The sequence below is a fragment of the Pyrus communis genome, chromosome 13 (assembly GCF_041283825.1).
Source record: "Pyrus communis isolate YQ-2024b chromosome 13, ASM4128382v1, whole genome shotgun sequence".
NCBI lineage: Eukaryota > Viridiplantae > Streptophyta > Magnoliopsida > Rosales > Rosaceae > Pyrus > Pyrus communis.
The window spans coordinates 468,581-484,387 of record NC_142577.1 but is presented as its reverse complement, the minus strand read 5'-3'; the positions used below and the strand labels follow the sequence as shown (position 1 = coordinate 484,387).

The 15,807-nt window shown below is 37.2% G+C and overlaps 2 protein-coding genes across 6 annotated transcripts; one reads left to right on the top strand and one right to left on the bottom strand.

The window, feature by feature from the left end:
• Positions 1 to 873: 873 nt before the first annotated feature.
• Positions 874 to 8,025, top strand: LOC137736699 (uncharacterized). Of its 4 annotated transcripts, none has more exons than XM_068475930.2 (15): positions 874 to 1,166; positions 1,298 to 1,774; positions 1,872 to 1,970; positions 2,092 to 2,144; positions 2,651 to 2,708; positions 2,921 to 3,003; positions 4,072 to 4,149; positions 5,028 to 5,107; positions 5,225 to 5,406; positions 5,850 to 5,924; positions 6,420 to 6,460; positions 6,628 to 6,733; positions 7,044 to 7,126; positions 7,261 to 7,334; positions 7,688 to 8,025. In XM_068475930.2, the coding sequence occupies exons 1-15, from the start codon at positions 963 to 965 to the stop codon at positions 7,795 to 7,797; spliced, it is 1,803 nt and encodes a 600-aa protein (XP_068332031.2). In that variant the 5' UTR covers positions 874 to 962; the 3' UTR covers positions 7,798 to 8,025. The 4 variants fall into 4 exon arrangements, with proteins under 4 accessions (XP_068332031.2, XP_088538306.1, XP_068332033.2 ...); XM_068475931.2 differs by having other exon boundaries at positions 927 to 1,160; XM_088682180.1 differs by lacking the exons at positions 2,651 to 2,708; positions 2,921 to 3,003.
• A 207-nt stretch (positions 8,026 to 8,232) lies between these two features.
• Positions 8,233 to 15,017, bottom strand: LOC137736698 (YTH domain-containing protein ECT4). 2 transcript variants are annotated; one of them, XM_088682179.1, is made up of 9 exons: positions 14,783 to 14,970; positions 14,549 to 14,635; positions 13,542 to 13,579; positions 13,262 to 13,436; positions 12,786 to 12,859; positions 12,326 to 12,691; positions 10,390 to 10,923; positions 9,716 to 9,928; positions 8,233 to 9,156 (listed from the first exon to the last, which is right to left on the bottom strand). In XM_088682179.1, the coding sequence occupies exons 1-9, from the start codon at positions 14,823 to 14,825 to the stop codon at positions 8,710 to 8,712; spliced, it is 1,977 nt and encodes a 658-aa protein (XP_088538305.1). In that variant the 5' UTR covers positions 14,826 to 14,970; the 3' UTR covers positions 8,233 to 8,709. The 2 variants fall into 2 exon arrangements, with proteins under 2 accessions (XP_088538305.1, XP_068332030.2); XM_068475929.2 differs by lacking the exon at positions 14,549 to 14,635 and having other exon boundaries at positions 14,783 to 15,017.
• Positions 15,018 to 15,807: the final 790 nt, after the last annotated feature.

The following is a 15,807-nucleotide window of genomic DNA, read 5'->3' as shown; positions in this document are numbered from 1 at the left end:
TATCATCTAGAGCTCATCTCAAGAAAAAAATTATGTGTTAAACGAAACACTGGTTATGATATTAATAGCATCTTGTAAGGAACCTTTTTTATTGCATTTTCACCACGCTCTAAAGTGAGGATGATTCTCATTCCCCCTCTCCCGTTGATTGTCATTAGATTAGTTAAATTTTAAACAATTAAACCAACTTAATCTAACGGTAGGTGTAGTTGTACTATAATTTCCTTTTTGATATGGATGACTAAATAGTCTTCAAATGTAATGAAAAATCGATGACTTTTAGACGGTGACCAAAACAATAAACGATTCTGATTATGAAATGTATTCTATTAAATGATATCGTATAAGAAAGGGGGGCTTTTAAAGATTATATCAGATTTAAGAATTTTAATTTATTTTGATATTCCTAACCACAAATTTATTAGCAAAAATTATATTTTATAATGAAAGAAATTAAACTACAAATATTTAAAAATAGAAAAAAATAGTGTAGCTCAAAAATCCCAAAATAGTTACCCCGCACATGTACTGTATGAAAGAAACATGGCTGAAAAAAAAAAATTCAAAAATAACAAATATGAGAAACTAGGGAGTCGAACCCGTGCACTACTAGGGCTTGGCAACCATGCTAGGAAAACATCAACAAATTATTTCCCACCTTTTTCATATATAGAATATTAAAAGAGATTCTAGAATCCGGAGCCCAGAAAAACAGGGCCCATAACGGTCGCACTCCTCGCAGACTCTTAGGGTTGGCCTTGGTTACAATTGAGGTGAGTGACATAATTGATATGATTGATATATGTAATTTATAATTTATATTAATAATTTTTGAACAGATGTATTAATGAAAGAAGGACACGTGTTATGAATAGAATAGTGGGGGAAGAGGTGGGGAGGGAGAGAGTTAAAAATGAAAATAGGAAATTAGGAACTTGTCACAGTCGAGCGAGTGAGTGCATATGATCTCGATTGGGTCTCTGAAACCAAAAATGGAGACGACAGCAATTGCGATTGCGGGAGACTGGTCTTCTTGTTTTGAAACAAGAAGAAGCAGCTTATGTCATCCTCCTCCGACGAGCACCAGATGGAGCTGGCGGAGGCAGAGGCAGAAGCAGAAGCAGAAGCAGTCTTGCTCTTGTCAATTCCGCATTCCACAGGTACGGGTTCTGCTCATTTCTCCATCTATCCATTATCTATTAGGGTTTAGGGTTTAGGGTTTATGGTTAGCGTAATTGCCTAGGACAAGACCTCATCCATTATTAATGATTCATGCATCATATTCGGCTTTTTATAGGAATTCGCTTGGCCTTCTCCTGATGATGATATCCCCTTTTGGAAGAAGCCCTTCCCTTCTTGGGATGTCAACTTGGAACCTCCCTCCCAAGTAATTAAAGATTCCAAACTCATGCACCTAGTTCATGTCACCGCTGAAATGGCACCCATTGCCAAAGTTGGTGGTCTTGCTGATGTTGTCACTGGACTTGCTCGAGCTTCTTTATTGCGCGGCCACACTGTACATGTAATGCTTCCTTTCTACGAGTGTATCCAGAAGCACCAGATCAATGACCTCACGTTAGTCGCAACATATAACTCTTTTCACCATGGAAACTGGATTCCCACTAATGCATACACTGGGATAGTTTCAGGAATCCCAGTTATACTTATTGACCCATCACATCACTTCTTTAAGGGCCATCATGTCTATGGGGGTTCCTACAATGAGCTCGAAGCATATCTCTTCTTTAGTCGTGCTTGCCTTGAATGGATGCAGGTTATTACTTGAAAACTCGGTAACGCTGTTCTTCCAATACTATCTTCACAATTTGTTCTTCCAGTATCTGACAAGAGTATACGATACGTCATTGCAGGCGACTGGAACACAACCTGATATTATTCATGTCCATGAATGGCAGACAGGTGCTTTGCCGTTACTTTATTGGGATATGTATCATTATCTCTCACTTAAGGTATCTACTTCTGTTATTGCCACTGCCTCAGCTTCATATGCCTGATGGATAACAATGTAGTAAAATAGTTGATTTTTGTGAATAATATTAATATGATCTTGTGTAATTCTCTAATTTGTAGAAACCGAGAGTAGTATTGACAATCCATAACATGGAGCACTATGGTGAATGTAGGTAAGAAAAAATATTTCTTATGGAGAAAAGGTAAGTAAATGCTTCTATATTGCTCCTTTTGCATGCTACTTTTTCCATCACCATTTGACCAATCTTTCTTTGTTGGATATCCTTTGATTGCTTTTTACCTGACTGAATGTCTCAATTATTTAGAGTTAAACCTTTTATTCCAAAGTTTTACATCCACTTTGTTCATGTCCTTGTACTGATAAAATCCTAGTATGCGTGAACTCTCAGCCTCAGTTTTGCATAAAATACAGGAATCTGGAGATGAGCAAGAGTCAGGTCTTCTATTTTGGCTGCGATTTAAATCAGTTATTTGTAATTAAACACTTTCACCCACATTTTATAAACCATCTATCAAACAGAGAAATACTTATTTTGCTTGTCTTTTTTAATTTTTGTGCATTTTATGATCAAAATGACTTCAAAAAAAGCTGTTTCATTATCATGCAAATTTATTTTTCTAAACCTCGTCATAAGCATTATTTTTCTTCGTATGGCAGACAAGAGCAACTGAGCATGTGCGGTCTTGATGGATCTTTGTATGCTAACTTTGAAAAAGTGAGCTCCTTACATGAATTTGATTGGTTCTTAGGTCCCTTTAAGATATTTGTTTTTGGAAAAAAAAAGAAGTGCATACATGACATACATGAATGTCATGTATGCATGTGTATTTATCGGAACCTTATCAAATCAGTTTGTTGAATTTTTAAATGTTACACGCTTTAACAGACGAAACTACCATGTCTCTTACGCCTATCAATATGGTTTAGGCAATTGATGATCGAACTGTTGGCCATAATCCCGAGAGGTTAAGCTTATTGAAAGGTGGAATTGTCTACAGCAATGCAGTAGTGTAAGCGGTCTTGCTTGTTGATTTTGTAATTGAATATATCTCTATTTTCTTTCTTTATTTGCTCGTATCGCAGACTAACCATATCTAACTGCTCTCCAAATGATATAACAAAAAGGTTGCATTTTTTTCAAAGCGGTAAAAAGTTGTCTGTGTTGGCGGAAAGAGAAGGAGGGGTGTGGTTCTGGGGAGAGGTGCTATGTTCGCAAACTTCTTGCTTATATGCGGGGAAAGGAGTATTAGGGTTTGTGAGAGTGTGCTTGGTGAGGAGGTGGAGTATCTATGGGATAGAATTCGTTTTTCGGCTTCTTGTGGGCATCTGTAGCTTTGGGGTTTAGAAGAGCTATCTTTCTATGTTATTTGATTAAAGTGGAAAGCAGCTGCTTCGTAGGTTCTTGAAATTCTGGTTTTCTGTTTCCAAATCTCTCTAGGATAGAGTTTGATTCTGCAATTTTCATGTATAGTTTGTGCAGAAGTGGAAGTGAATTACTTGTTCACTATCTTTTACTTATTTTATATTTAATGGAAAGCTTTACTCTCATAACCATTCAAGAATGTGCATCTCTTCCTTTGAATACTGTACCGATACCAAAAACATTGTTACTCGGTGAGGATGAGTCCTTGAACATCTTATAGTTGTACCTGGTTTTCCCATGGTAGTCACATTCACAGTTTATCTTTATTATCAAATCAAGGTTGCCCCTTCACACATCTCTAACTAGTGGTGCAACATTAGACCAGACTTTGTCCTGTGGGATACAGTATAGCATCAATGTCTATTTACTCTTTTTTCGCTGGCAGATGCAGATGCCTTCATCAAAGTAGGAAAAAGGTCTATACCAAGTGATTGACCTTGACTTGATCAAATTTCATATTAAGTCGACATGTAAAATATATTGATTACTCTAGTGGTGGATTTTCTTTTCTTTCTAGATGTATTTTGAAGGGCAACACCATCTCTTCCTTTAGTGTAATCTTATATTTCTCATTGTGCCCGTGTGAGCATGAGCACACACAAGCTCACCCCTTGTATCTGTTGTGTGAACAAGTGATTCTTTCTTTCACTTTCAGTACAGTTTCTCCAACATATCTCAAGGAAACACTCTGCTCTGGATGGCTTTCAAGTACTTTGATAAGAAACCGTGATAAGTAAGTTCCTTAACTGTGATAATGAACATAAATTGTTTTACATTTTTCATAAACTTTGAGGTTGGATAAAAAATGTAAACTTTTATATGTTGCTCTGTGGCTGAATAAGACATAAGGGAACTGTATCAACCATTATCGAACTGCTGTTGCAATAGAAGCTCTGGCAAGTGGCAATTACCAGTTGCCTTTAGTTATATTTTTTCATGCATTTTGTCTCCTTTAAAAACTGCAATAACATTACTCTTATGTTTTAATCATGATCAAATGTATAGTGACTTTCAAGAACATTTAGAGATAGGCAGAGTGGCTTCTTAGAAATAGCTCACTCCTTGTTGAATATTTGAATTATACATAACAATCAAATGATCCAAATAGGACTTGGGGATTATAGTTTGTACTATTCGCGGTCCTTTCATCATGTTGTTGTTCTTTTTATGTAGTAAATAGATCTAATACCAATGAGGTCATATAGCATGTGATTTCCACAATTAATACTAAGTTTCTACACATGGTAAGCGTAATTCTGTTTTACGTAATTATGTGTTGGGATCTTCCAGACCTCAATCATGTGTGGGATTTTGCAAATCTTGATTTGTGAATAACATCACTCCCTGGTGGTCTTTGGAACATCTACCTCAGTTATTTTAAAATCCATTGTGGATAAATAATGCTTTTTGCATGAATTTGTTTGAAGTATGGTTTCCCACGCAGGAAACTCTCATGCTTGTTACTTGCTGCATATTGTGTGCCTATATATATTCAGCTTGATGTTTACTCTGCTCTCTGATTATGAGTTAAAACCTCTTGTTGACTTTAAAGAAAGTGAAAATCTCTTCTTGTCTTTGCATTTGTTGATATTTAAATATGTAAATTTATAGGTACTTTGGTGTAGTAAATGGAATAGACACTGCGATGTGGGACCCTTCTACTGATGTTTTCTTGCCTTCAAAGTTTCATGGTAAGGACTTATGAGTAAGCTTGTATTAGATTTGCAAGTTGGAAACGCTGTTACTAAGAATTGAACCCATTTCACAGTAGTTTTTGTTTTCATTATCATTTGTACTGTTTCTTGCAGCTCAAAACCCTGAGGGCAAGAAGTTATGCAAATACTATGTCCAAAGGGGACTTGGTTTGGCCTCAGGCGACCATGTGCCAGATACTGCACTCAAGGTTCCCTTGGTTGTATGTATCACTCGTTTAGTTGCACAAAAGGGTCTTCATTTGATTACTCATGCAATTAAGCAAGTTGAGGAACTTGTAAGTTTGTTACTACGTTACATCTTTTTGTGTTCTAAGTTTTGCCTGGGCTATGTGGATAGCTGAGCAGGAATGTGTTGGTGCCTAGGAATGATGAGTGCACTTTTTCGTATTGGACATCCTTCTTATAGAAAGCCTCTATATATATAGACACACACCAAGAAGATTTTTTCTTGTCAGACATTTTGACATGTATATGAGAGTGAGACCTTGTGAAAACTACCAGTGTTATGTAAGCTGGTACAAGGTTGGTTTCCGAAAAGATGTCCATTGTCGAAGCAATTATTTATTTAGTTGTGAAAATATTGGCAACTATTTGTCTTTTCTCCAAAGTTTTTTTCTTTAGATTCTATTCTTGTTTCCTGACTCACTATAGTCTTTGATAAAAGTTCAGAATATGCTTTCCATGAGTTTCTCATTCCTCCAAATACTGGACTCATTAGGGTGGACAAATGGTTATACTGGGAAAAGCTCCTGATTCTCGGGTTGAAAGTGAATTTGAAGGTCTTGCAAAATTGGTAAGGGATTTGAGGCTTCTCTCTTTTTAATTTCTCATTTTTTTTTTTTTTTTTTTTTTTTTTCATTTTCTTGGTATCTATGTGTTAAGAACCTTATGTGAATGCTCCATACATCCCTTTTCTGTTATAATAATCTCTTGTACCTTAATTTAAATCATAACAATGTTCAACTTGTTTTATTTAAATCCTTTGATGTCGGAGGCTTTTGTCATAGGCTTTATTTCCTATTTTATATGGAATAGGAAAGTACACTTTCTTTCCTCTGCTATATGAAATAGGAAAATACACTTTCTTTCCATTTCCAATTATCTTCTAGGGTTTCCAGTCTAATTGTACAAGGAAGCTTAATTATTTCCTAATACAATCCTAAACAAAATAGGACACTAACTTTAATGAGCCAATTCCTGCTTTACAATCTTCTTTTCTTTGTTTCTTCCCCTACCTTCTGAGTCAAAGCAAGCTAACAGATGCCTATATTTGATATCATTTTTGTAGCATAACCAAGGTCCCAGCATTCGGATATTATTGATGTATAGGTAATTAATCTTGAAACACCATGATATAAGTTTTGCTTTCCTGCTGTATGCTGCTGTTGACTTTATTCTAGTTCCTCCCAGCATACAGCAACTGTGATAGCTCCTCCCAGCATTCAGATGTTTCTGCTTGCTAAATTTTGTTGTTTCTGATTTACTTTGCTATGCAGTGAGGAGCTATCCCACTTGCTGTATGCTGCTGCAGACTTTATTTTAGTTCCTTCCATGTACGAGCCATGTGGACTTGCCCAAATGATTGGAATGCGTTATGGGGCAGTATGTATTTCTGCTGGACTTTAAAATCCTGCCATTTTATGTTGTCTATAGTAATGGCTATACTAACAACTTTACTGAAGTACTCCAGAGCTTGATCAGAATTGTGCATAAAAAATATGACATGATCAGCATTCATTACTGTGTGCATATACTTTCTTGCTACACCATTTTTTCTATGTTTGGTTTTTTGACTAGTGTCGTGTTTGTCAGAAGATGATTTTATTCACATTGCAGTAAAATGTAAATACACAATAAAATTATAGAAACAAAGTTATTTAAAGTCTCACTTGGGTTCAACCGATTGTTTCAGGTCCCAGTAGTTAGAAAGACCGGCGGTCTTGCAGACACAGTCTTTGACATGGATGATGAACCAAATCATGACATGGCCAATGGGTAACTTATTTTTCAATAGTTAAAAAGTGCATACTTGGAAGTTCGAGTAGATATTACTAGGGTGAAAAATTATTTTGCTCCGAGTATTATTGGTAGAAGTGTTGCAATCAATGCTGCAACTCTTTTTTTGTTAGGTTTGTTTTTGAAGGAATCGACGGAGGATCCCTGAATGGGGCTCTAGGTCGTGCATTTGCTTGCTACAGAAACAGTAAGTTCTCCTCATATAGAACTTGCTTAGTTTTCTTGTTACTCACTCGTGTGATTTGCATGCTACAAAACAGTAAGTGCTGCTTGTATTAGATCTTGCTTAGTTTTTACTGTAGTTGAGGACCAACAAGATACAAATTGGAAAATTCTACTTTTCTCTACTTTCACATGTTTTTTGCCCAACCTATGTTGTGCACAGTGCACTCATCATGCCATTGCAAGAGAACAAGTATGTTGTAGAATCCGATTTATGAAATGCGGCGTAAGATGAGAAGAAAATGTTGGGTTCCGATTTATGTACTAGTTTGTAATTATTCTCGTCTGGCTGTTATTGAATTATAATTGGTGGTGCAGAAGGAGGAGATGAATGGAATGGCATTGTTAAGAAGGTTATGGAAATTGATAATGGCTGGAACAACGCAGCTGGCAAGTACATTGAGATTTATGAATCAGTTAGAGCATGAGAATGTTGATCATCATGTGCAGCAGCTGGCTAGAGAAGCTTGTTTGCCCGTGGCGGGCACAAATTCCGAGTACTGGAACTGGATCCTTGAACCTTTATGGTTGGTGTTATGCTCGGTGTGCAGAATGCAGTTTGATTATGTTTTTTCTACTTTTCTCTTAATTGAGTAGTAGTGTACACCTCAATGACTCATTTCGTCTTGGTCTGCTAACATAAATGGTTCCTGAAATGAACGGATGGAAGCTAAATTGATTCCCAAAGAATCCATTCCATGAACCGAACCGAACCAAGCCGTCATGCATTGCATACCAGGCCAAATCAAACGTATCCATCATATCATATGCACAAAAATTATCAAACGTCTTTAGTTTGTGATTTCATTCATTCACGAATCACGACACAGAATAGAATGAAAAAAGAAAAGAAAATCTTCTGCAAAAGTAAATGCGTTTTCTGAATTCATTCATTCCTCCATTCATTCGTTTATTGATTGATCAACCTCTCAAGTCCAACCCAAATGGGTTTTTGTGGGGTCGGGGTGGTGCGGGGCGGGGGGTTATACAAATACCCACAACCTGCATTGCATTCAACAAACTACCTCCGCATCGCCAAAACCAACAATCTAATTCTAACCCTACAATAAGGAAAACCGAGCTTCAGATACAAAACTAAACAGCCTTCCTGCCAAGCACGCCCCACTCGAGTACCACCTAATTGTTCTGGACAACCGATCATCAAGGAAAGGGAAAAAAAGGTCATAAAACGGAGTCAGCTTGCATCCTGACTGCTTGAGATGACGAAATTACCACCTCGTGCTTTGTCAATGAGTGAACTACTCTTAAAAATCACAAAGGTACACCTAGTAGTATGTTGTCGCTGTATGCATGCCTAAAATGCCTAAGCACTAGTAGGTTCATACACCTGTTGCCTTCCTGTCAACCGACTCGCTGTCTTCTCCATCATTACTACTTTCGGATGGCAGTGCTAATTCTTTGTCACCCTCTTCCAACTGCAATACTTGAGATAAGCTATCAGATATTTGGTCCATAGAGGAATCATGTTCAAGGATTGCTGAAGCAGCTTCTGTTTTAGAGCTAATGTCATGCTCGGTTTTTGCTACTTCTTTGCCGTTACTTCCTTTCAACTGCAGGGCGTGATCAAAACTACCAGAAATTTCCTTAACAGAATCAATGCCAACTGAATCAGAAGCATCTGTAGTCGAACTAGCTTCTTGTTTAACTTTCCTTTCCTTCAAGGATTTTTCCCGCTCATCATAAAATTCAAAGTCATCTATAATAGATGTCCGTGCATCAAAATCGTTGAAAATTTTCAATAGCTCAATACCTTGTTTGAGATTCACCTGATAATGTTTCACCATCAGGAAATAAAATGTAAGGCAGATGCAAACTCTCAATCCGCATTAGAGCCAAACTTAAGTTAAAGACAGAAGTAAAAGGAAATAGATTGAATGCATTGCATGTGAACTGTATACTACACAAGATTAACGTTTCAATCACTTCATACAACAGAGATTTTAGACCACATGTAAACCCATAGAGATATAAACAAAAAATAGTTTGGAAAGTGATTTTTTATGGTTGATCCATTAGTTAAGAGTGCTCTCATCTAGATTCAAAATGGGTTCAAATAAGCCTTCTCAACTCCAATTCAAACTTGGCTTGTTTCATATTTGAACAAGATATACCCAATATGACCCACCCAACTTGGAAGGTTTTGAGAGGGCAAGGTAACTCCTAAAATAAAGCTATCTCAAAAACCATGAACATTTACACAAAGGGCTTTCCCTAGGGTCACAGTGGCAACATAAACCAAATCTAAACTGGAGAATTGTTCTAGTTTCTAAATAAAAATGGAATCTTTTTTAATGAAAATAACAGAGATTGAGAGAGATATGCTACCTCCTGACAATCTCGGCTGTGCGTGACGGGCTTATTATCATTATTTTCAAGTAGAATGTGACGGAACCGGATGTTAGGAACATCCTTAACAATATGCCACTGAACTGGAAATTGCCCACTCCACCTATCTTGCTGCCAGTAATCAGCATCCTTCTCAAAATCTACAGGTCCAACCATTTCAGCTACCCCACAAAACTGTCCGCTAGCATTAACCTGTAGTGAGTTGTAACCAACAAAATCTAAGAGGACTGACAAAACTAAAGAACATATAGTTTAGATCGTATCACAACAAATATAGAATAACTTTAGCACAGACAACAAATTTCTTGTAAGCATCTATAGTATTTTTAAAGAAAAGAAATGCTGAACAAAGAACCAAAAAAGCCTTTGGCAAACAGTTATTACGGCCTACGAATGACATGGCAAACAGTTATTAGGGCCTACGAATGACATACAAGGGAATTTGCCTGGTTTATATTACTGAATCTCAAAGATAGACTGCCACGTTAAAACTTCAGTTATCATCTGGCTCTTATCAGCATCAATACCCAATCATTCTACCTAATGCTTTGTGATGCTGATACCAATCATATACCCACCCACTTTCAACTAGGACCTCCTCAGCCCAGTTGCTCAAACAATTAGGAAGATAGGGACAGATCAAAGAAACATACCGAAAAGAATAGGAAGACTGGGCAGCTGCATTTTATCTTCTTTGCCTCATGATAAGCAGCATCAAGTTTCTTGTTTCCATGAGGCGTGCTAGCCCAAACATTGTATTTAATACTTTTGTGAATGTTGTCCTCACTGAAAGACTTAATGATAAAGAATTTTGCATCCTTGTAATCTGTGACAAAATCTAGCTGGTTCAATGAATCAAGGTTAAATCCAGAAGAAGATAGATCCATTTTCCTAACACTAGATGAAGAACTCTGGTCAGAAGTACTCTTTCCCTTCATCTGTGAAGCCCTTGGTCCTCTGTTGCGGTCATTGAATATATCATGTGAATTATTATTGACGGAAATTGAGTCCCAGTCCCTCTCTCTTCTTCTGGTCTTGTCAACATTTAGTCGGTTCCGGTCATTACCAAACGAATATGAAGCACTACCATAGTTTGAGCTCTGGTAAGAACTACCCTGAGGATAGCGTCCACCAAAGGAACTTGAAACCAATCCATATCCATGCATTGGTCTCTGTTGTTGAGAAATCTGAAAGTAAATCATAGATCATCTCTTAATCATCCCATAAAAAATGCATCAACTTGGCAACTTGGCAACTTGGCATGGCCATGGTTCAAGTTTAAAAAGAAAATTCTACAATTATATGCATAAACATTAGAGTAAATAAAAATAATCAACAGAGTCCAAACAATTTATTTTAGTTCAAAAACCTAAACTGAGATACAATTAGAGAAAATGTGCCAAATCTTATGAGACTTAATGACGTGATAGTAAGAATCAACCTTAACATTTCAACTATTTAAGAATTGACCCATGGATGGGCAGCATCTGTCTAATCAACTAGTAGCATGAGTTACTAAGGCCCTTTCAAGAGCAACCATACACCAATTGCAATGACCCTTTGACCCATAAATCTTTTTTCTTACCAAGACATGTGTTTCAACCTCCACCACATTTCTAGGAAGAAAAGAGTCCACGTGATGTCTAAGGATGACAAAAAACTACCAAAATTCCCCCCAAAAAGAAAAGGGGAAAAAACAAGACTAACAGAATGTAATACAATTAATGCCATTATTGTTGGGTTTTTTCCAGCCCATGATAAGTTGTCCTACGTCTATAAGAAACTAGTCTTAGAGGATTAAATTGTTTTCCCAATTGGAGTTGTTTTCCCAATTGGAGTTAGTTGCTCAATTGGAGAAGGATTCATAACTAGATTCCAATTAGGATTAGTAATCCTTATTGAAGAAGACCTTTATTATGTCTATATAAAGGGACTATTGTACTAGTTTTGAGAAGGGAGCAAAACAATAAACTGTATACCACTCAAGGGATTAGAGTGAGAGAATATTGTAAAGTGTGTGCGGGAGAAAAGAAAAGAGATAGTGTATTTCTTGTTCTTGTTCTTTCAGGTTTTTCGTCAATTCCTAGTTCTAGAGACTGGGCAAGATTATTGGTTGTACTCATTATTGATATAGTGAAAGATTGTTGTTGCTGTCCTGTGGATGTAGGCACATATTGCCGAACCACGTAAATTCCTGGTGTTATTTATCTTGGTTATTTGTTTTCAATTTCCGGAGTTTGTTCTATTTTTCCCATTCTTAAATGCGATATTCTCAACAATTATCTCCAAAATCTTGAATTGCACTGAGAACATATGAACTGTGTACCACCAATGTGGGTGCAATGGTACCATATGCCTCTTATAAACACAAAAGTTGTATTCTGATCACCAAGCACATTGGGGAATTATAACTACAATGCTGACCAGAACACAAAAACATGCCTCCAATACTGAACATATAAATATGACCGAAGTTGTATCCGTATTTAGAGTTCTAATAAAAGTACTAGCAACACTGTAACAATTCTTCCAGTCTAGGAACATCTCTTTATCAAGGAATTAAACTAGTGAAGTTAAAAGAAAACAAACCTGCCCCGCATTGTGTTCGTATGACCCAAGAATGCCCATTGGTGGAGGATAAATTGTTGGAGATGCTAAAGGACTAGAACCAAGATGTCCAGACAGATCTCCGCTAAATGATCTATAATTTACCATGTAACCTGGTCCTGGCCCATAACCTATGTTGTCAGTGCTACTACTTTCTGGTCTCATCAACTCAGATGGCTGGGGGTAATAAGATGGAGAGAAAGGGACCTGTTGTGTAGAATAAAGTTGGCCATCTACCATTACAGAAGGCAAAGGACCAGCGACTGGTGAATACTGTCCATATGCAATTTCGTGATTGAAGCCATAACCAGAGTGAAACAGAAGAGAAGGACTATCATTGTAGATGACCTAAAAACAACAACAAAAAAAGAACCAAAGGTAAGTTTGGCTCAAAAGGAAATCAGAGATTCAGAAGAATTGCGCAAGCGAATATTATACTCACTGGTGATAAAACATGCATTCCATCAGTATTATATGGAGAATATCCATCCCAAGCACCAGTGTTACTGCCATAACCTGAAACCAGATGGAATTTTAAAATCTGATCTCTTACAATTTTACTTATAAATTATGAGAAGAGTAGCAGAACATTGTCATTATTACCAAAAGCTTTTCTTTATTATGGGTCAACACCAAATAGAACCATGACATTTAACACATAGTTCATGAAATCCCGGATAAAGAAACAATGCTTAAGAGTTCACAGGAATCAAACTATAGCTAACATCAGACCACTCACGAACTACCGGAGAAAGAAACCAAAAGTTTAGAAATTTAAAATGGCTTAATGTGCGAGGGCAATGTCACAACACTTGAGAGTTTATGGGAATCAGACTATACCTAACTTCAAACCACCACTATTTAGACCATCCTGATCCTCCTATACCAGAGACAGCAGAAAAGGGTGAACAAACTCACCACCATAAATGTCCCCTTCATGAGATGAATACAAATTAAGCGGATGGGGGGTGCTTCGTTCTCCACTAACATCTGAAGACTTGGGCTGTTCTGTAGCATCACCTGAAGGCCCTATGATGACTGCAGCTGGAGAATGATTCACCGAAACTAGTCTTTCATCTTTGGGCAACAGTGGCTGAATATAAATTACAAAATCAATAAAATACAGCTACCAAAGCCTTTGTATACAAAGGACTAAATGAACAGAAACAACATTCTTAGTGAGTATACAACCAATTACCTGCTCTTTCAAGATATCTGACTTTACAGGTCTCCCTCCTGCACCCAGAATTGCAGATGTTCAGTATCTCAGAAGAACAATAGAAGCACAGACATTCCAAAAAGCTGGAAACAGAAGGTGTATGCAACAGAGATAAATATTATAAATAGAAACAAGGCCTTCCCCTGCACACATCCAACCCCCAACCCTCACAAAGGATAGGAGAAAAATCACGTTCATTGCAGACTATTCGAACCCATTGGCAGAACTTGCCCATGCAGAAAAGGCTTGAAAGGAAAGGGTGCTACAGAGTTCAGATACCAGCTAGCAAAGGTGTTCTACTTTCACAATGTGACATTTTGGATTTTAACGTTCCTACACACTTCCAAAGATTCCGATCCTCTTTCACACATTGGTTGCCCCTACCCTCTTCTCTTTAGGTAGCTTCACATGTCCAACAATAACCCTTTCCTCTCTCTTGCACCTTCACTCATCAATGCTGAGTGGCTGACTCTCTCCTTTCTAAGGTAGCTTTAGTCAATCGTCAATCTAGCTTAAAAGAATACAAGGTCAAGCAACATTCGCAACTCAGCAATATCTATCAATTCGAAAAGAGGAAGGAGCTGCAAATCTGAACATGATCACACATGTGTTTTAATCAAGTGATTCTGCGAACTCTAACCTAGACGATCCTGACATAATACACCAACTGTGGACAATGAAGAGGGCCCATATTACTACTTCAAACAGTTGCTTGCATCATACTTAAAAATTATAACTCATGGACATGCTGCATTATTGAACTGAACCAAGTAAAAACCTTATGAGCAGTGTGTATTCGTAAGTGAGTTTTACAAAACCAAATAATGGATACCAATGGGTTTTACAATACCCAGTTGACACAAAAACATCATCAAGAAGCGAAAAACCCTATCTTAGGATTTGGGGACCAAAAATTCAACTGAAACACAAGGAACAGCATAATGTTTTCGACATGAGTGCGACCAGAAACATAATGCATTCCGCACCTTGAATGCTTAAAGCTTTACTCGGCAGCGGACCAACAAATAATTGCCAGTAAATCAAACAATTCACAATCTGGGAATTACCAAAATCTACAAAAAAAAAATAAAAAATAAAAAATAACACCGACTCACAAATTCTTATTGAATAGCAATAAACAAACAAACACAAAGTAGACACAAAAACATCAAACATTTCTGCCCAAAAACAAAAACAAAAACTAGAGAAACAAGGGATACCAGTGGAGACGATTTGATCTTGGCCGTCCTGATGCTTGTCCATATTTCAAAGAAAGATAGAGATCTATGACAAGAGAAGCGATAGAAACAATGAGGAAATGTTGCAGGAGAGAGAGAGAGAGAGAGAGAGAGGGGGAAAATAAGAATAGAGGGTTTTAGGTTTTGTATCAGGAGAGAAGAGGAGAGGATTACGTTTGGATTTGGGTGCTGTAATTAATCAAATTTTTATTAATTTGGCTTTCTGATTAAGGCGGTTTCCTTTTAAATTTTTGGGAATAATTGGTAACTTGGTTTATGAAATAATCACAGGCTAATTATATTTGGAGGGGAAAGTAATTTTCGCATACTATTATTCTTCTCCACATAATTTTAATCATTGTTCCAGCCCAAATTACGATTAAATAAAAAATGCGCAGAATAAAAAACAAGGTGAGTAAAAATCATTCTTATATTTACAGCCTCACATACTTATTTATGTTGTAAATGTCGTTTTTGAGTTTTTAATTTTTTGTCAGTTGTTTTTGAATTTTTGATATTATGAGTTTTTATGAAGAGAATTCAAACTTATTCAAGAAGGTAAAATTAGAAAGGTTGTCAATTTTGGGCACTTTTAGGCCCACATAATGATGCAAGCTGGGAAAGAAGCCAAGCCCCAAGGGGGTTAGAAGAGGATACTCCCGAGCATTAAAGTCGACCGCCTATAAGCTCAGCCCGACTAGGATATGTAAAGGGCTTTCTGACTGCCAAGAGCACATGGATAGGCTGACAGCTTTAAGATAAAAGTCTCCAGAAACATGCCTACCCAGATGTCAATCAGGCCACGTGGTGGCCTACAGTTAGCGGCAGAGACCTAGGATGAGATGTAAAGATGCTTGTTTGTACCATACTTCACCAACCCTGAAACTATTGAGCATTGGTCAACTTCATACCTTCAAGGACCCATTGAAGGATTCATGTTGAGGTACCACTTCGAAGCACAAGAGTTTCTCTACAATCAAGAGGCCAATCAAAACGCGACACGTGTC

Excerpts from the sequence above, each read along its gene's own strand:
- LOC137736699 (XM_068475930.2), top strand. The coding sequence starts at position 963 with ATGATCTCGATTGGGTCTCTGAAACCAAAAATGGAGACGACAGCAATT. Across the intron at positions 3,004-4,071 it reads GTCTACAGCAATGCAGTAGT|TACAGTTTCTCCAACATATC; the intron begins GTAAGCGGTCTT and ends TTTCACTTTCAG. Across the intron at positions 5,407-5,849 it reads TTAAGCAAGTTGAGGAACTT|GGTGGACAAATGGTTATACT; the intron begins GTAAGTTTGTTA and ends TGGACTCATTAG.
- LOC137736698 (XM_088682179.1), bottom strand. The coding sequence starts at position 14,825 with ATGGACAAGCATCAGGACGGCCAAGATCAAATCGTCTCCACTG. Across the intron at positions 12,860-13,261 it reads TGAAGGGGACATTTATGGTG|GTTATGGCAGTAACACTGGT; the intron begins GTGAGTTTGTTC and ends ATCTGGTTTCAG. Across the intron at positions 9,157-9,715 it reads ACAGCCGAGATTGTCAGGAG|GTGAATCTCAAACAAGGTAT; the intron begins GTAGCATATCTC and ends AAACATTATCAG.